The sequence below is a fragment of the Amblyomma maculatum genome, chromosome 1, assembly GCF_055883805.1.
Source record: "Amblyomma maculatum isolate TAMU_Amacu chromosome 1, ASM5588380v1, whole genome shotgun sequence".
In the NCBI taxonomy this organism is placed as follows: Eukaryota; Metazoa; Arthropoda; class Arachnida; order Ixodida; family Ixodidae; genus Amblyomma; species Amblyomma maculatum.
In genome coordinates, this window is record NC_139344.1 from 68944854 (window position 1) to 68965213 (window position 20360).

Below are 20360 nucleotides of genomic sequence, written 5' to 3' on the forward strand. Positions count from 1 at the left end.
TTAGAAAGTTGAGAAAAAACAGGCTTTCCTGATTGAAACAAGTTTGCAATGCATGCATTGTTACAAAAAGCATCCAGAATGGCGACACCACCAAAGACTGAGATCGCGGAAAGAGCAGTGCGCGAGCTAGACAGGCGCATGCGGCCATGCCATTAACTGGAATGGTGCAGTCACTCACGCTTCGCCTCTGTGACTTGCCTTTACGCACAAGGAAAGCTTTTTTTCTAGTATGATCACCGTATCACTGTACCCCTCTAGCTTGTACAAGCGAGCGACTTGATCAAAAGCAGCTGTGCTGTTGTGCCAGGATCACTCACTTTTACTTGTTTTTAAGTCTAAAAAGGTAATTGAATTACCAAAACCTTTAGTTTGAAAAAGTAATTGATTAATTACAAAATTACATAAACTGTAATTGATTACAAGTAATCAATTACTTGTAATGCATTATGTGCCGTCTTTGCCAAAAGTAACCAGGCAGCATGTTCCGCTTCTCAGTTGAGTAGTACAGAATTCATACCACTTCTGAAGCTGTAAATCTGTGCAAAGTAAAGGCGAGCTCCGGTCCTCAAATGTTAACAAGTTGTGCTCCTCTGGGAATCAATGTTGGCTTTAAAATACAAGCGAGTAGCAAAACATGCAGCCTGGTTACTTTTTGCAAAGACGGTACAAGTCTACATTACATATAAGTCAGAATCCTTTTTCTTAGTTGTACACACTTTACAATCCCTGTTAAGTGTGTTATATACACTTTTCATCATTTTTATGTAGTGCAATAGAGCAGTGTAATTCAGAAGATAGTTGCAATTTTACAGTAAGCCATAGCCTTTGTTTCAAGGGCTTGTGGCATCCTGGCTTCAGAAGTGTGTGGCTCTGCTTCCATGCAAGCCTCGCCTTAAGGACCTAGCAGATGTGGAGAGGTGTTGCCTTGATCACAGAGCAGTGTGCTGCCCAAGCATTCTACACAAGTGTTAAGAAGACTGTACCAGCTGCGTAAGCAGGGTAATAGTTATACTAGGCATGAGCAGTAGTGATTTCTCTACTAAATAGTAATGCCCTCATACTCAAAATGTGTTATCTAACAGGTAGACTGCAAATATGTGAGCTTTCCAAAGGCATAATATACATCTCAAATTACAACAAATGAAGCCACTGTTGCTTTATGTTAGCACTAGACTTAATTGGATGTGATGTTTAATTGCTGTCACCAGTAATGAGTGCCTATTACGTACTGCAAATGGCTGTGGTTTACACAAATCTTATGCCCTCTTTATTAGCAATCACTGAATAAAGTTTTTTGTCCTCCAGAAGCTGGTTGCTGAGCTCACTGGCAGTACAACACGTATGCTTTTGCACCTGCTCACATTGTAGCCCATCTATCTGAGCGGCCAGTCTTCAAGGTAGCCTGCACAGTGGCAGGGGAGGGGCGAGGTGGGGCCACGGCGCGTGTGTAAGAAGGGTTCGGTAAACCGGCATACGTATCTCCCGCACATTAATTTTATCTATTGCCCATAACCTACACCAGCCGCATGCACTTCGTTCAAGCTGCAAGTGTGATAAAAAATCAGAAGTTCTCTTAGAGTCTCTCGGGAGGAGAATGGCGAAAGCCTACCCCTCCTTTCCTATCATTTGCTTCTTATCGGCGTTCGTTGCAGTGCTACATATAATTATAATTAGTTTACAGGAAAAGAAAGGCGCCGCATCTGCCACGCTTTCTCAAGCAAGGACGGCACACCATCGTTCCGGTTGCGTGGCGTTCTTTGGTGCGCGTTCAACACTGGCATTGCAGATATGGAAGGCACGCTAGCCAAGAACTAATCTCGTGGAATATGACAGATCTCGCGCACGGGATTTCATTCCACGAGCTTAGAAAAAGTTTCGCCTTAACAATTCGTAATCGCGCACAGCTTCTGCACCTGCAAACCTTTTATCGTGGATCGAAGGTACCGTGAGCTGCAATACACGGCCCTATTCGAGTGTGGCGGAGCGGAGTTGCTTACCGCCAAGACGCAGACAGGGTCACACAGTACTTAGACCACGTCATAACAGGAGTCTGGTCTGGCGGTGGACTTACGTTTAGAAAGTAACGTGCCGGTCAGTGGCTTCGAGGCAAGTGTCTCAGGGTTGCTGAGTTGGACGGCAGCTGGCATAGCGCAGGCAGACGAAAATACGACTGTACGAGCTCCTCAGCCGCCGATTTGAAAAAGCTACCGCTTCGCGAATAGGGAGCTTGGACACCAACGTTACTAGAACAAATTCGAGTTTGTTCTAGTAACGTTGGTGGACACCGTAGACGAGCAGTACGAGCATGATACGGGTTGTGATCGTTGGAGGACATTCTAAGGTTGAAGTGACTAGTTGCTGCAGTTTCTAAAAGCTACAAGTAGTGACCACCGTGGTCAGTCGACCATGGATGGGAGCCTACCTGAAGCCGCTGGAACCTTTGAACCTTTGATACCTTTGAATCGGGCGGCTGGCCGTGGCTGGCTGCGGCGTGGATGGATAGATGGATGGAATATAGGAGCGTCTCCTTTGAAACAGGGTGATAGCAGTAGCTATCATGCTCATTTTCTCCCTATATCTTAATTAGCAATTTAGATTGGTTAACTAAACCATCATTCTATTTATTAAATTTTGGCGGCGTTTCCAACCCCGCTCCTGGTGGCGAATTTCTTAATGCAGCAAAAAGCTTTGTAAACTGCAAGCTAGATGACGCTAGCTAACATTACATTTCTGTTAGAACTGCAGAAAAGGCAAAGATTACTCCACGATACGATCATATGGCCGCGGTCATCTGCTACATCAACCGGCTTTCTTTCATTCGCTGGTCGTTGTGTTTCGGAAGTAGTCTGGCTGGCCTGGGTCTCGCTTTCCCACTTTCGGTAACCTCAGAAGTGTGGCTTTTCTTGAGTTTTACTGCGATATTTGGTCGCTACACAAGTAGGACGTAACGGGAGCGCGTCCGCATCAGATCTGAGCCGGTTGCGACGGTAACGATCGGACAAATGGGCAACGCAGACGGCAGCGAAATCTGCGAGCGCGACGAAACGACAACGCTTGCGGTGACGGCGTCGCCAGACCTCCGCGCTGTCGTGCTGCCTCCACGAAAGGTCTTCTGGGATCCCGTGCATGGTCAGATATCTTTGCATCCTGTGTCGGTAGCTGTGATCGACACGCCCGAGTTCCAGCGATTGCGGCACATTCGTCAGCTGGGTCACGTCGCCTACCTTTACCCAGGCGCCTCCAACAGTCGCTTCGAGCACAGCCTCGGCACGGCTCACCTGGCTCGAGTGTTAGGCTCACACCTGCGCGATTGTCAGCCGGAGCTCAAGCTCAGCGACAAAGAACTGCTATGCCTCGAACTGGCCGGCCTGTGCCACGACCTCGGACACGGCCCGTTCTCGCACTTCTGGGAACATTTCTACCTGCGCGGAGCCCGGGACCGGGGTCTGAAGCCCCGCTGGACCCACGAAGCCATGTCATGTAAGATTCTGGCCCATCTGATCGCCACCAACGGTCTCGAGCGAACGTTCACTGCATGGGAGGCCAAGTGGCCAGGCCACGGTCTGACTGCGGACGACATCAGGCTGGTGCAGGGCCTCATCTTGGGCGACAGGAGCGGCGTCGAGCCTGGCCGGTGGTTCCTCTTCCATGTGGTCAACAACAGCGACTCTGGCTTGGATGTGGACAAGTGGGACTACTATCTGCGCGACTGTCACGCCGTCGGTCTGGCCTGCGGCTTTCAGTTCCAGCGGCTCGTGGGCAGCGCGCGCGTCATTGAGCACGAAGGCTCCACGCGCATAGCTTTCCGCGATAAAGAGCTGCACAACGTGTACGAGATGTTTCGCATCCGCAGCACACTACACTACAACGTGTACCATCACCACATGGTGAGCGTATTTGAAGCCATGGTCTGCGACGCGCTGCAGCTGGCGGACGAGAAAGTGACAGCGGCCAGTGGCGGTGGGCGCCTAAGGCTGTGGTGGACGACGCATGAGGCCGGGCAGGCGGACGCAAGCCGGCAGCAAATTGAGGCATTCGTGACCCTCACCGACGCCTGGGTCGAGTTGTCCGTGCGTCGTGCCGACGCCCGGCAGCAGCCCGAGGTCTTGCGTGCGCAGCAGCTGTGGACGGCGCTTGAAACGCGGTCGCGCAGACCGTGCCCGCTGTACCGCTTCCTGGGCAGCGTCCCCAAGAGCGAGGACGGCGGCGCCGGCAGTAGTGAGGAGGCTCTACGGGAGACTATCATGGCGGCGCTGCCGGACGACGTCAAGCCTAAGGCCGAAGACCTCGTTGTGAATTTGGTCAACATCCACTGGGGCTGTGGCGCCGAGGATCCAGTGAAGAAGGTGCTCTTCTTCCGCAAGGCCGAGCCGGATCGGGCGGTGCGGTCGGACGACCTGCGCGCTCAGTGCAACGCTCCAATGCTGCCGTCAAGATTCCAAGACGCCCGCTGGCACCTCCTCCTCCGGGCGCCAGCCAAATCGGGCTTGGACGAGCACATTGAGCGGTGTCTGGAAGCGCTCCAGCGCCACAACTGAACGGCGCAAAGTGACCCAGGAAATCTGCATGTGCGCCCGTCCCGTTTTGTTGGTTATGTTGGCATTGGACGCCGCGCATATGCTTAGTTTCGTGTTCCAAGTTCTTTTCGATTTTCTGACAAAGGCGTGCATAACAGCACCTGTTTGCTGAAATGAGCCTTTGTCTGTACCGCTGGGCACTTTTGTTCTCATCTATGTTGTGTCCAGTCTAACCTTATGCGAAGACCACGACCATATGAGAAGACTCATGATCTTTGTTTCTGCCCATATTCTGTGTTGCAGAATTTTGGAGTTCATACCCATGTTGTTGTTCATTAACTGTAGTAGTGGTACACTGTTAAACATTTTAGTCCTTCCTATCTTACAATTGCACTTATGCTACCGGTGCCATTGCATATCATTTTGTTGTGATTGTCACCCTGTTTGACTGCATATTTATATTCTGTGTAAAGCGACTCGGTTTCAAAGGCTGGAAGTTTGTGCATTTAGGGGGACCTCTGTTCATATTTGCATACACTGGCAAGCAAGACCTTCTATGACCCTGGAAACAGACTTAGGGCTGACAATCTTTCCATGCTTTCGGTTCTTCCAAGAGTATATATGTAATAAGAGTTTGCTGAGGAAAGTTCCGTGTAAGAATCTTTGGTATGTATGGCACAAGACATCAGCAATGGGGATGCTCTCTGATATGAGGTAACTGACATCCAAACAGGATGCTCCAAATATTATACATGTAGAAGGAAAGTAAATATAATATATATGCTACTAATAAACTTTGACAATACTCTTAGATAAGAGGGTAAAAGTAGGTGTTCATTTACTAGTTATAACTTCCAAAACCAATTTTGTGTTCACAACCAACCGTACTAACATGTGAGCAGGCATTCCTCTGTGGCTGCATCAATGCCTGCACTGTTGCTCAGCTCACAATGGACTGCCCTGTTCCATAACAGCATGTGATACCAAAAAAAGGGACAAAGTAAAAAGTACAACCATTCAACGTTGCCATGCAGGCTCCTGGTGAAGATAATCAGAATTCTGAAAACGTCTGACAGTGTTTATAATGATTGGCTGTGTGATATCTTGACCATTTCCTCTCTCTGTTTTATTGTTTTTGGGAGTTTGTTAAATAAATATATCTACATTAACCTTGTGACTGCCTTATGTGGTATGAGGATGCAATGTAACGTGGAAAAACAAAACAACCAACTTTTCCATATTCTTATCTATAGCAGACAATCAGCATGAGGGGCTTGATTGAGAGATGAATGTAACTATGCTCAAAAGTGCATAGACTACAGTGGATGTCGGTGATTCTCGTGGCACATTGTGCGATAGTGATTGCAGTCACCTATCGCTGCCGCTGGCATGCTACATGAAGTGACAAGATTTGGAGAAAGAGTTGGTTGTGAGGAAAGGAAAGGCACAAAAACGGTTGAACAGAGATTTCCCTTCAGCCTTGCTTGCACCCCTATTGTTTTCTGCACCGTCCCGGTAGCACAAAACGCTCCTGTTATTTGTTATGTAAAAATGCTAACCTAATGTTAGAATTCTAATTTATAATGTTATTTGTGTTTCATATGCTTGCAACATTTTGGGTAAAGCTAAATTTTAATGTTATCAATAAAATATTTTAAAACATATTGTAACTTAATTATTTATTTTTGTGTTCGGAACATTTCAGTAATGTTTCATATAGAATGGAAATTGGCATAATAAGTAATCACAGGTGTAACATGCAAATATGTAGCACATGAATCTTGTACCATTAACAATTCAATGTCGAAACTGACCAGCTTTGATGAAAGCTAGGACATAACGCATTAACATTTCAAGTATGTTTCAAAAATATTTATGAAGCACTATTCTTACTTCGTTAGGAAAACGTTACTACAGTATTAAAAAATTAGGCTTCCGATTTACCATGGGTATTTTATGTATGAGCTGAAGTGATGTAGGTGCACTAGCACATTTTGCCCTTATCTGGTCGAGCATGACGTTCAGCATCGGAATTCGTAAAATTGGCGCCATCCATGATTCACCGAGCACTTTAGTGCACATGCAAAGCTAGGTATTCTGGAGAGCTAGGCAAAGCGCGGCAGAATATTACAGAACTTTTTTTAGATGTAAAGACATCCGCTGCGGCACATTCATGCCAGTTCTAATTGGACAATTTTAAAATAAAAGGTGGATAATGTTAAGCAGTACGCTGGTTACTTAATTTCTGGTAATTAATTTTTTGATTTTCACAGTTTGGCATCTACATATTTGCAATTAGAGATTTGTCGCCGGCCGTTAGCAATAGCCATATCAGTCATAATTTTGAAAGCATGATTACTAGGGTGCTGTAGCTCAACAAATTTTTGGATGCCGGTACTTACTATTCCTGGAGCCGCAATACTACAGTGGCTAGAATATAAGCATTGTAGTATTATGCAACGATCATATCACAAACCTGCACAAATCTGTCATATGATCAACTAGGATCCGCCGCTCCTATTTGTCGATTCCGATTGGGTAACATATGAACCAATAGGAGTGGGAAGAATTAACGCGTTTGTGGCAGTTTTTGTGATGCGATTAAGACGTGATCGTTACGCAATTCGGACCGTGGTGACGGTGTTAACGATTTGCTTCCTACAGTCAAATTAGTAATCAAATCTACCGACCTGCGAATTTTGTACCAAGACATACGGATTTATAAATTACTATCTGCACGAGTTGCAAATGTCGGGGGTGTAGCTCAGATGGTAGAGCGCTCGCTTAGCATGCGAGAGGTACGGGGATCGATACCCCGCACCTCCACATTTTCATTTTTTTTTTTTTTTTTTTTTTTACTTTCTTGTTACATTTATGTGAATTACGCCTTCTGCACGGGCACGCATAGAGCGCAAAAAGTTCCGTTTTTAGCAGCGCCAAGGCAGGTATCACAAACTACGTGAGTCGTTCCTGCTTCAAGTGGAACGCTCATATTTTGCTCATACGTCCTATGAGTTACAGAACCGATAGCGAAAGTTCAACTGTATTCCTTCTCCAGACGGCGTCACGTGACGCACACCAGCAGATATCGATCAGTCTCCGTTTCGAACTAAACTGTCACCTCGATCTGCTCATAATTTAAGCTAGCTATTCCTAGCATCTGCGCTGTATTCGATCCTACACGGTACACCGACCTCCGAAGATTGAACGCCGACACAACACGTGCGCACATCACCGTGCTGAAAACCATCCGTACGTTGTAATGTAATAGTTCTTTCATGCAGACGGAGGGTGTTTCTCATTTAATCTTTCCTTTAGATTGTACCTCAGCAGCGATGGCCGGCAGGCCGGCGAGCCCGTCGAGGGTGTTGGTCGAGGCAAGCAGGTTAAGACGTGCTGCACCGCAGTACATGAGTGTACAACCGGAAAGCCGGAAGCGCGAATGATCCGCTTCTGTACGAGCAGCGGTTTTCTTTGCGTATTTAGGGGAGGATGTAGCCAATTAAGTGCTCAGCTGCATGCAGTGCACGTAGCAGACGAATACCTCCTCTAGCATGCTTTCCTTGCGCATTGCTTTTTGGAACTCGCGAGCACGAGAGAATCGGCCGCCCGCCGCAGAGCGCGACAGCAACAAGAAACTACAGTCGCAAATAAACGCCGTTTCGGATGGGAAGCTGCGCTGTCGAGAAACAGATCCAACGCCACCGTGGACTGACTCGAAACGCAGAGGCAGCAGCGCTTCCATGAAATCGGAGAGTCGGAATTTGGGAGCGTTATCCACACTAGAAAAAAATGTTTATTTTTTTTTTTTTAACACAAAGACATGCTGTCCACTGTCGCAATTAATGGTAGCTCATTAAGGCACCAAACTGGGCTGAGTGCATGGTGTCGGTTCATTTTTGAACTGTGCGTCGTGCAACAAAAGTCGACACGCGAGTGCGTAGCCGACTCGGTAGTCCTCGCTTCATCCCTGTCGTGTCTGTCTTTCGTGTTGGCATCTGTAAACACAGTGCACGTACATTGCAGTGATCGAGTTAAACTGACTGGTTGCCGAGCTAGGTGGCGAGCTTGCATTATCGCCCTGGCGCAAGCATAGATTCCCAGCATGTTTACAAGGAAAAAAAAAAAGAAAAAAAAGGTAATCGACAGGGTGGTCACGACACCTTCGGAAAGCGCATGCCTCTCGCGCTCAGAAAGCGCTTGTCCTGTGTGCCTCTCTTGTCCTTGTCTGTTCCGCGCTAAGCCTCCCAGTAATCATGTCCCAGAACTAACTAGCCCAAAACTCTACTTTGTATGCCTCTAAATTCGGTCAGTGTAAGGTCCGAAACAGGACGAGGTCACATATCAATTCATACTTGGAGCTTCTGGGAAATTTTAATATTCCGCTCGATCTGATTCCACTCGATGACGCGCATGCATGGGTGACCAGCCAATGACGCAGGTAGCAGTTGTTTTCTCAGCGATCAGCTGCATTTGCATGTATATTTCAACTTAGAGAAAAAACACAGTGCATATAACGGTACTTATTGACCACTAGGTGAAGTTTTTCCGGTCCCTAATCGACAAACACAGTATTCGGAACTCGCACGAAAGGTTGCCAAAGCTAAACATTTTCGGTTGGGGCTTGAAATTCAGAAGCTGGTCTTAGCCCAATTGAGTGAGTTGCAAGTGGAACAGTGTAGAGCGACACACGCGCATACCACCGCTGTTAATCTTTTATCTTCTGTTAATCATCTTCTTTTGGTTGTTATTTTTTTGTTAATGCAAACAACTGAGTTAGAAAAGAAATTGTGCTAACCGCGGCAGCTCTTAGCAGTTAAACTGCGGCCGGCGGAAATGAAACGATCAGGGAAATGAAGGAAAGAAAGGGGCGAAAGAAGAAAGAACAGGGAAAGAAAGCACATCGCTCAAATCAGCTAATCGGCTTAGATACTTTGCAGCTATTCAAGACACTCTGTGTGCAAAAGACTGCAACGTGTGCCCTTTCTCCGTAGAATGCCTTGCCGCCCCGGGCCCGCTACTATCCGCACGTCCCCACATACCAGACAGGAGGAGCCGCGCAGCGCGTTCCGGTTCGAGGCTTTTTTCCTCCTCGCCTCGAAAGCGGTCTATATATGGAAGCCGTGCTTTGCCCTAGCTATCCCGTGTATCGTGTTAAAGCATAACTTTATTGGTGTGATAATTTCTTACTTTTGTATTCAATATGTTATGCCCAGAGGAAGATATATGTAGAAGCTACTTCGTATGTTTTATTGTAAGAAATATGATGTCAAACATTATAAGCGTGCCGATGAACTCATTTATGGTAAGCGCCCCCCCCCCCCCTCATCCGTGTGTACCGGAATATTTAAAACGATACCTAATTAGAACGAAAAAAAAAAAAAAAAAACCTACAAGCGAAACACAAAAACACAACCAGACCACGCATGTGTTCGGTGTTCAAGCTTGGGACGTATTAACTGTCATATGCAAGGCACACAGGCCGTTGGTAAGTTGCTTCGTAGCTGGTTTCTTTGCGTACCATGCGCTGCTGGAAATTTGAAGCCTCGCTGCAGAAACCGCGAGAGATGGGCCTTCATTCATTCAATAACAACTTGACGGTCGACTATTTGGACCGAGATCATCTTTCACTTTTCGTACTTCTGTAAAAACAGTAGCTTCCCGGGTTTTCCCGAGTGGCACGATTACACTGCTGTCAGATCTCGTTTGTTTGCTGAATTGTGGCATCTTCAATGCAATGTATCAACGCACTTCTTCCCCAGTGCGTATAATTATGCACTTTTTTGCAGTAGCAAACATTGTAAAGGCAAGGATCCAACGATGTATCTTGTTGAGTTGCAGTCAAAAGGGACGTGCGAGATGCTCGAGCACATCGCCACACCTGTTAGATGAGCTACCAGTCCCACAATCAGAAACTGATGTTAGCAGCACTATATCACGAGACGGCTCACTAATTAATTTGCCAGGCAAAGGCACCATAACACATGGACGCGCGCCCCGTCGCCTGCCACGCGCTCGAGCAGACGACGCGTTCCTTTGAGCTGGGAAATGACGTTTACTTGCGAAAAAATCAGCATGAAACTTTCTACCTGCTTTGAATTACATGGTTCAATAATGAAAATGGGTATATACTAAGGTTGGTCTCTTTGAATGCTGACTTATGTCACAAATTTTTGCATGTGTGCTGCGATTTCATAGAAGCTGAATGTTCCGCCACGATGGAGTCAGTCAAGTGCTGCAGGGTCGGCGGTCGAAACCCATGGGGGCTCAAGGTTTATATCGGCACCAAGCTTGTCCAACCCTCCTATTTCATCTCTGCTTCATCCTCAAGAGGCCAGAGAGGAGGAGGAAGGCTTGTTTGCAGAGTGCCACCTGGATAAGCATTATTATTTTCCGAACTACGGGAACGTGACAAATCGGCGCATGGAGCATTTCACGTCTGAGTTCGTGATTGTTGTTCCAAGCTCAAAGCTCGCAGCATACAACGTGGCAAATGCTAATTTCTCCCTCGTCCCTTCTCCACTACACTCGAGCAATAAATAGATCATTCATGGATGGTGACTGCACTCGGAAATATTTGTTGCACATTACACGAATAACTATTATCGAACAGTGAAATAGGCTTTATCGAACTGTTGGGTTAAACACTCATGCGTACTGCGAGCGCACTCCTAATAAAAAAAAAAAAAAATAATAAAACGTACACAATTCAATTTTTTCACATTGCTCGAAGCGCGAAAATATTTGGCATTAGCCTGTACTAAAATGATGTGCACTCTCTTTTTTTTTTTTTTTTTTTGAACGGGGTCATGAATTTATAACTAAAGTGATAGCACTTCATTCGGTTAGAATGCGTTATACATCCTCTTATTATACTACATCATCATCATCATCATCATCATCTGCCGGACTATACCCACTGCAAGGCCTCCCATATTCCCATATTCCTCCAATTAACCCAGTCCTGTGCTAGCTGCATCCACTTGACTCATGCGAAGTTTCTAACCTCATCCGCCCATCTAAATTTCTGCCGCCCCCTGCTACGCTTTCCTTCCCTTGGAATTCAGTTTGTTACCCTAAGCGACCATCGGTTATCCTCTCTTCGCACTACGTGTCCCGCCCATGCCCATTTCTTCTTGATTTCCCTTAGAATGTAATTAACTCGAGTTATTTCTCTAGCCCATTCTGCGCGCTTCCTATCTCTTAACGTTACGCCTACTATTTTTCGTTCCATAGCTCTCTGCGTTGTCCTCAACTTAAGTAGAACCCTTTTCGTTAGCCTCCAAGTACATACGTATCACAACTTTTCTTTTTCCTGATAATCGCAACAGCACTTTTCTGCCGCAAGAAAAAAAAAAAGAAAGAAAAGCTATATGTTACTGGAAGTCCTGCTGATTAAAAACTTTCATCTTGAAAAGAATAGCGCAGGCGTACGCCTTGCCGACTTTGTTACCCGAAACAAGTTTACTGCTCTTCTCGAGAGCAAGGGCAAAATAAAAACAAAGCCTGCATAAGGATTTGTTTCCTCTCACGGGTAAGAAAGCAGGTGAAAGGCGTTTGAAGCGCGGTAGCGACGACGTCTAATCGGATTATTTCTTTTATCAATTTACACCTTCTCCCATAGGAATGAAGGCGGCACCACGTTTCCTCCCCTAATCTTTTCTAGACTGTGGAAAGAAAGCCAAAGAAAAATGATAACGGACACAAAGCATGTAGGGCTGGGTGTCGTTACTGTAACAACCTGGCCGAGAGAAGATGCCCAGGACTTGCGCGCATGCGCATATTCTCGCTAATTTTGCCGCTGTGCTCCGTCATAAGGCGCTTAACGACTCGGCGGTTGACGCTCGTACGTCCAAGTTTAAAAAAGTTGGGAGGGTGAGCATTAATGTTTGCCATTACCAGAGGCATACTACGGCGGCAAAATGGCAGGAACTTACGCGCTACCTGCATTGTGCGGATAAGCACACAGAGAAAAACCCACCCTAACTAACGTAAGCAACCAGCGAAGGAGGCATACCATCAGCAAAGCTTTGAAGCGACTTCTTCAGTAAGATAATCTTTTGACTCAACTAGGCGGTGCACGTTGGTTCATAAAATTTTTGACATGAACTATAGTCGGTACAAATTAAGTAGCCGACACCAATTCCTCCGCGAGCGAAATCAGTCCCTTGTTGGAGTTTTTCTAGTTACTCAAATCGTTCAGCGGACGCCGCTTCACACGCCGCTTAGCGCTATCGTGCTACAGTACTACAGTAAAACATAAAAACAACTTGGCGTAGCTGCAGACAAGGTAACCGAAATGTCACCTGCGCGCACGGAAGTGAATTGATAGAGCCTATGATCCGCTAACGTATTGGCTTGTTTTGAGTATGTCTGGTTTGGTTTGTGGGGTTTAACGTCCTAAATCATCATAGTAGAGGGTGCCGAAAATTTCTACCACCTGGGGTTCTTTAACGTGCACTGACATCGCACAGCACAGGGTACGTCTTGCTTTTCGCCTCTATCGAAAAGCGGCCGCCGTGGACGGGATTCGATCCCGCATACTTGGGCGCAATAGTCGAGCGAACCACTGCACCACCACATCAGAGCGTTTTGAGAGTATGTGTATTTTATTGTGCACTGCATATACAGGCTTTCTTAATTCCCTCTACTGTGCATTTTCTTTCCGTCCCTTTGTTATTTTCATTCTTTCCTACTAACACTTCCTTCCCTTTATTGTTTTGCGTCATACACCGTTCAGGTTTCTTCCAGGAATGGGGCATACTTTCTTCCCGTTTTCATTCAGTACACCACCACCATCTCGCTGAAATCAGGAGGACGATGTGCAGGAGCGACAACACAGCTCATGGGGTGACGCAGATTTCATAATTACAAGGGGCAAGCTCTTCGATCGTTTACTTATTCCTGCCGTTGCTTATCTATATACTATATGAGTATGTTCGTCGATGCGAACGTAAAATGTTTGAAGCACTATTACATAAAGTCTCACAAATATTTCACTTTCTTTGACCAATTTATTTGACACGAACATTACATACTGCAATACTCGCTGCCCTGGACGGTTTCTTCGGCGTTGTTTGCTGCATGGATCGTTTAGCATACTACATATTGTGGTGGATCCACAGATATGTGGCCCTGTTGGTCCTGCTGGCTTTGTGTTATTGTGCTGTTCCTATCATTTTTGTCGCGAAAGCTACATTGGCCGCGATGGTTGGTTGGTTGGGAACTTTGGGATATTCACGGGGGGGGGGGGGGGGGGGAGGGAGGGGACCGGACACGGGTTATGCGGCGGCACTCTTGGTGTCCGGGGGATGGGGAAGTGGGATGTGGGGAGGGGTGGGGGGGGGGGGAGATCGTCTTGTCGTCTTGGCCCGCACCAAGCAAACAGCCCGGTGAACGTCGGCAGGTCGGTGCGCAGCCTCCGGTGCAGCGCGCTTGCGGGTGCTCCAGGCGAAGCCTGGTACTGCGCCTCTGCGAGGCACAGGAAGGACTGCTGGTGACAGAAGGGCGCCACGGCGATTGGGGCAACCACCGCAGCAGGAGGGGACCGCGATAGACTGCTGCCAAGGCAGCAGCGCGGCGGGTGGCGCTGAGGAGACCGTCCGTAGACAGCGCGCCGAGGCCCGCGAGCAGGGAGCCCACGGGGAGCTGTCCCGGAGTATCCGGGTAGCAGCAGGAGGGGGTGCCAGGATTCACGAAAACACGTGGTCCATGGCGGCGAGGTGGAGCCGCCTCGGTGCACACCACTGGTGCTGCGAGGACGGCGGGTGGCTTGCGCGTGGCAAGCGTGCTGGCTTGGCAAGAAGCACGAGCGCAGCGAGCACTGCGGCATCACAAAGATGTCAGCAGGGAGTCACCGCGACGACGAGGTCGGGCGGCAACTGGGGAAGCCGCCGGGAACTGCTGCAGCAGCAGCAGCGCGGCGGGTAGGTCGCCAGGATCCGCAGCAACACGTGGTCCGTGGCGATGGGGGAGGCAGGGTTCTCGCGTCACCAGGGTGCAGCCAGAGTTAGCCAGGGTGTGTCCCAGGTCCGAGGAGCTGCAGGAAGCCGCGGGCGGTTCTGCAGGCTGCTAACCATGAAGTAGAGAGGGGGGGGGGGGCGCCGCCGCAGCGAACGACGGCGGTCCCGAGGAAATCCTTTTTCGGGGAGTAGGGCGCCGCGGCCGCCGAAGCGGCCCGCCGAGCTGGGCCTCTAGGAGAGGTAGCGGGTGGCTGCTGACGCGGCCGACTGCTGTGAAGACCTCCTAGTAGAAGGAACTCGCCGGCGCTGGGGAGCGCGCGACGAGCGAGGACGTACGCCTGCCGCTACGGACGGTAGCGGGCGCAGGCGAAGGTGCTCGGCGGCGGCGAAGCTGGCGCGACGGAGCGAGGCGCGACGATATCGCGGGAGGCGAGCAGGGACACATCCGCACACCTCGAAGACCTGAACGAGAATGTCAGTCGTGAACGACGAAGGAGCGCGCAATGGCCGCGATGCAGCGATTTCGCAGCGGCACCAATTTCCACCGCGTTGCACCGCTCTCACCGCCGCTGCCTAAAAACCACCTCCTCGCATTTCGCCGTGTGTAAGACAAGCAACTAGTGCGCATGCGCGGAAACAGGAGAGGAGCAACAGGTGCGCTGCGCATGACGTCAGAGCGCATAACAGCAGCCATGGAGGAAGGAAAGAACTTAGAAGAGGCCCTAACGACATTTTTTTGAAGCCGGTGCGGCCGCGCCGCGACCGGACGCTGTAACGTCTCTACTCCTTTACCCTCTGCATTTTTTAGAGCGCAGCTCTTTGGCGTCCGCTCCTGGGTTTCGCGTCGGCGTCGTCGTCGGCCTCGTAACCAGCTCCGCCCCCCTTTCATCCCCCCAGCGCTAGCAGCGACCGACTGATACCGCTGGATGCCGCTGACGCCGCTAGAGAGTCAAGATAACGTGACTGCATAGAACACCGTCGCCGCCATGCAGAAAGAGGAGGGGAGGGTCCCCCCCCCCCCCCCTGTTCCTGTGTGGCGGATAGGGTGCTCTTCAGTTGCCGACGCGCCGGTTATTTCACGTAGGCCCCGGCACGTCGACGAATACGTGACCACCTTCCCACGGCTAGACCTGGTTCTTGGCGCTGCGGAAGCGAGGGTATCATATTGTTTGCGTCGGCATCGGCGGCGTTGTCCCTGAAACCAACTCCGCAGCTGGGGTTGACTCACTATCGGCGTCAGCAGCATCAGTCAGTCGCTGCTATCTCTTCCCTCCTCCCTTTATCGCGTTGTCCGCTTGCTGCGCGCGCTTCTGCCCCCATCGTTTGCCGCTGGGTGTACACGCCGCCCCCCTCCCCCCTCTTCCTGCGAGTCTCCGGTTGTCAAAGCGCCGGCTCGAACTTAATTCCTTTCTTCGCGCGCTCTAAAAAATTCTGTGATAGCGCATACATGTGTTGCTCGATTTCTTTGCCGCAATCTATCGAAAAGGTGAAACAGCTTATTTGCTGCGCTCAAATTTCGCGTTAGGAAGTAACGTAATCGTCGGTAATTTTTTTCTCCGCGACGCTCACGTACCAAGGGCCCTTAGCAACGCTGTTGCTAGTGGCCCGAGTTTTCATAGCAACAACGTCGCCGTTGCTAATGGCCCGACTTGACTAACCCTAATTTTTACGTCACTTCTGCCACACTTTCTCCAATGCATTGGGAATGGCAAGGGCCTCTCCTAAGCTTATTCCTTCCTCCATGGCAGCAGCAAAGAGAGAATGAAGGTGAAGAGAGCAGCGGGGACGCTCGAGAGGACGGCTGTTGCGTCCTTTCTCTCCCTCTTCTTTTTCTTTCTTCTCTATTATTGCGTAAGCAATACTATGCCAGGTTTCAGCCCGTCGCGTAAACCCGGCCGGTAGCTACGTTTGATCTTTAGAGCGACCGCAGATGGGACCCTTCTTCAAACCGTCGGATGAACCTGGTCGGTAGCCACGCCGCGCCACAAGAAGAAGAAATAACCAAAAGAGGAAGCTACGTCGGCTTTGGTTACGCAACCTGTCGGGTTTAACTAAAGCTAAACCCCAGATAATTTCTTTTTTTCTCTTCTGTCCGCACGAGGCAGCGGAGGTGGCTCGAGCTACAGAGCCAGTAGCAGGCCCGTGCATTTTCGTTTCCTTCTTCCTACAGTTGCAACAGCAACAACAACGTCGCCGTGTTTGTATAGACATGGAAAGCGAGTCGGAAAGAATTAAACAAGCCAGGCTTCGCGTTGGAATGAAAACAGGCGAAGGCGACGAGCCGCAGAGACCTATCCAGGCAACCACACTAACCTGGACGTGCAATAAAGATTAACCAAGGCTAACAAAGCTATGCCTCAGCTTCCGCTACATATATCCTGGTATAGCCGAGCAAAGCCACAGCCAATTTTTTATTTACGCGTTGACCTCATGAAACGATTTTGTTTTCCTAATTTGATAAAAAGGGTCAAAATTGGAGGACATTGAATAATTCGCTCCTGGGCATGTCTGATACTTCGTTGTAATGAGATGGCCTGAACGATATGACGCAAAGCGCAATGGGTGACAGGAATTACCCTGTGGCCTACTCGATGACCATGAGCTTCTGCTTTGCATCCATGCGCCTTTGTTAGTAGGATCCGGCCCGGCGTGTGCAAAGCGAATAGGAAGCTGACCTTGTCTTTCAGGAGTCTGTAGGAGGAGAGAAGGTACACAACGATTCCCTCACGATTTCCGCAGGGCTTTTCGTGAGAGAATACGCACGCACGGTGGCCGTGAACATTGCGTGTCCACATGCATGCATCTATTATCTACATATACACATTATGTTCAATGCTTTAGACTGAGCAGGATTGTGTTTGAAGTGTTTTTTTTTTTTTTTTGCTAGAATAGTTTCATTCATTGATAAACATAGGCCAGAACATCCGCATAGAAGGCAATGATATGCTGAAAACCGCTGCAGTCGCTGGCTGCCCGAATTGTTTTCTCGATCTATCTTCTGTCCTCTCACCTGCGTACTCCGTTTTTTGCCCGAAGTGTTTCCCCAGGAAATGAAATTAAGTGCAGTCAAAATTTCTATGGGGGGGATGAGAAAATGTGGGGGTAGAGGCACTTTGCATCACTGGCGTGTCACGTATAGTAATAGCAACGTTTATGACTGCAACACTCATGAATAAGGTCACGAACAATTACTTTGCGCTATATGGAGTAGAGTCGCATAAACAGACGAAACTGAATAACAATTAAGGACTGTACATAAAAATAACCGTCGAAAAAAAATTAAGCTTCACGTTAAGAGTCAACGCAATAATACCTTTAACCAAAAATAATACGGTGCGACGGACGAGGACAAAGATAGCACACAAAACGGACAAAGAAAGCCCACAAAGAGTGTACCAACTAGCCCAAGCAAGAGTTCTACTCGAAAATATATGCCTTTAACATCGCCTTTTCACTCCGCGATTGTTCTTTATGGAAATAAAGGCGCTGTACCTGCTTCATTTCTCGGTGGACACCTAAACCTATATGATCGATTAACGTCGGTGGCGAGTTTCCCAACCAGCGAAATTCCTCCAGTTTTCTGTGCCTTTTTATTTTTGCATTTCCCGAAGACGTTTCTCAAGCTTTCACTGCATATCCCGCGCCAAAAGTGGCGTTCGCGAGAAAAGCACATTCACACACTTGCCTGTTAATTGCTCAGCGAGTTGCAGTTATTAGAAAGCTGTCGTTGCAATACTCTAGCGCTGCTTATCAACTTTGTTTTCAAATTAAATTCTGTTCCTTTCTACCTACAACTGCGGCTATATTTTTGGTTATTGAATTCCTGAGCGATTTAAGCCAGCCGTGAACACCTTCACATAAACACTCGTCCATTTTTTTTTTTTTGCGGTAATTATACAGGTTCAAGTGAAAAAAAAAAATAAAAAGAGGTTGCGAGTGCAAATATATTTTTCCGGAATTGTGCCATTTAAGCATCTCTTTATTGCGATGCAATTTGCGCATTTTCGTTTTTGATATCACACTCAGAAAATGGCTTCACCATTTGGCACACAGTTAGAAGCCATCACATGTAACTCTGCAGGCAACTTTAGGCCACTATAACATTGCTAAGCTCCTGCACATTTGTGCAAAGTATTCTCGTTAAATCGGGATTTCGGAAAAAATCGTTGTTTATAGCTGGAAATTTCTGTGAAATATGAGCATTAAAAATTGTTATCGTGCATTCTTGGAGCGAAGGCGCACTGTTTAAAATTTATGGACATGGAGTAACGGCAAAGTAACGTGCGATACTTTTTTTGGCAACGGTAACGCGCGCTACCTTCTACTCCTCTACATGAGAAAGACATGAATACAGCCAAGGTGCTCTGGACGCTGCACATAAGCGAGGTAAAAAAACACGCAAACGCGCTACGACCAGTCCTTCTCTAAGTATTTCATCGACCATACAGCACGCATTGCGACCCTTCAGAATATAGAAAGAAAAAAAAAATGAAAACGTCGTACCGTCCTGCGTGGCGTCATCCTTTAGTTAAACGTTCATTGGTAACTTTATTTTAATACTTTACTCTCGCACCACCACCACTTCCTCTTGCTCACCGTGGTGCTGAGCTGCATTCGATAACTGGAGCATCTGGATGTTTTGAAGAAATATACAAAAACGCAACACCCCTTCGAACCCCGCGGCCTTGCTATCGTTTGCACACGGTGTTTGTGAGCGCCATGTAGTTCCGGTATGCACGCTTCTCCGTAGAGAGCAAAAACAGGAGTATTATTTGCGTGAAGCACGCCTGTTCCCCACTGATTTACGCTACGCGTGCACGAGCGAATCTAGAGAAGCCAAATAACTCCTCCTTAGACCTTGTTCTCCCGCACATACTCGCAACAGTTCGACCCGGCCAAGCGACAACACATGTTGCTGGCAAATGTAGAGAAAAAGCAGAAGACCGAGTAAAGATCATTCTGGTAGACCGGATGTTATGGGGAAAGGTCTGGATGTATATTCCTTAGTGATTATACAGGGGTCGATATATATATATATATATATATATATATATATATATATATATATATATATATATATATATAGAGAGAGAGAGAGAGAGAGAGAGAGACTCCACCGAAACAAACAAAAATTATGGGGGACTTTTAAGCTCCGCTTCTTAACCATGCCATATGAACGTGCCTGCGTGGCATAAGGGTAACGTCAATGCAAGGTTCCTGGCAGGCTGATTCTTGTATACCAACCTCCCATATGAAAGGAGAGGCCAGAGTTGGCAGCTCCTGTCAAATGTAACGTGAGTGCTCAACCATGTAAGCTGCCAGCTATCGCCAGCCAGGGCCATACTCGGGATTTTTCGCTCACTACGTAACACTACTGCTACACCGATGCGTTAAAACATCGAGAAAATCAAACAAGTCATGGACATTAGAAAACAAATTAAATAATTCGGAATATTGAAAATGTGCCCACTTCCTTATTTCTTAGTTATGAAAATTCTTGTGTCGATGGAATTGTGTCAATACAGGTCTGGGCATTCCAGACTGATCCTGGGTACCCGCACCAGAAACGCACTCCTTCACCAGAAAGGTATTTGCCCCCCCCCCCCCCCCTTCCTGGTGTATTAATCGGCACTCACCTCTTATATTAACACAATCATGCCTCCTTAATTGGGACACTTTGGTTCCCAAGCAAAACTGTTCATGAAGCGAGTCGTCACTGATAAAGAATCGCCAAGCGATTAATGTCATCAAGATTTGTTATCGGGCTAGTTGGCTTGAATCATGTAATGCCATTAAGGCTATGCGCAAAAAGACAACACAAAAAACAGAGGCAACGACAGGACGAGCGCAACGACATGATTAATGTCATCTTTTTGTGCAT

General features: G+C 47.8%; 2 protein-coding genes and 1 non-coding gene across 3 annotated transcripts in view; all 3 read left to right on the plus strand.

Moving 5' to 3' along the window:
- LOC146202741 (alcohol dehydrogenase class-3-like) overlaps nt 1-20360 on the plus strand; it is a 75439-nt gene that overhangs the window by 35114 nt on the left and 19965 nt on the right. The gene's annotated exons all lie outside the window — the stretch shown is intronic.
- LOC146202742 (deoxynucleoside triphosphate triphosphohydrolase SAMHD1-like) lies at nt 2773-5686 on the plus strand. The gene has a single exon (XM_084588293.1). It carries the CDS (start codon nt 3003-3005, stop codon nt 4536-4538), a length of 1536 nt encoding a protein of 511 aa, XP_084444419.1. The 5' UTR covers nt 2773-3002; the 3' UTR covers nt 4539-5686.
- On the plus strand, nt 7271-7343 carry TRNAA-AGC (transfer RNA alanine (anticodon AGC)). The gene has a single exon. It is a non-coding gene; the product is annotated as a tRNA-Ala (tRNA).

Coding starts and splice junctions, on each gene's coding strand:
- LOC146202742 (XM_084588293.1), top strand. CDS start 3,003: ATGGGCAACGCAGACGGCAGCGAAATCTGCGAGCGCGACGAAACGACA.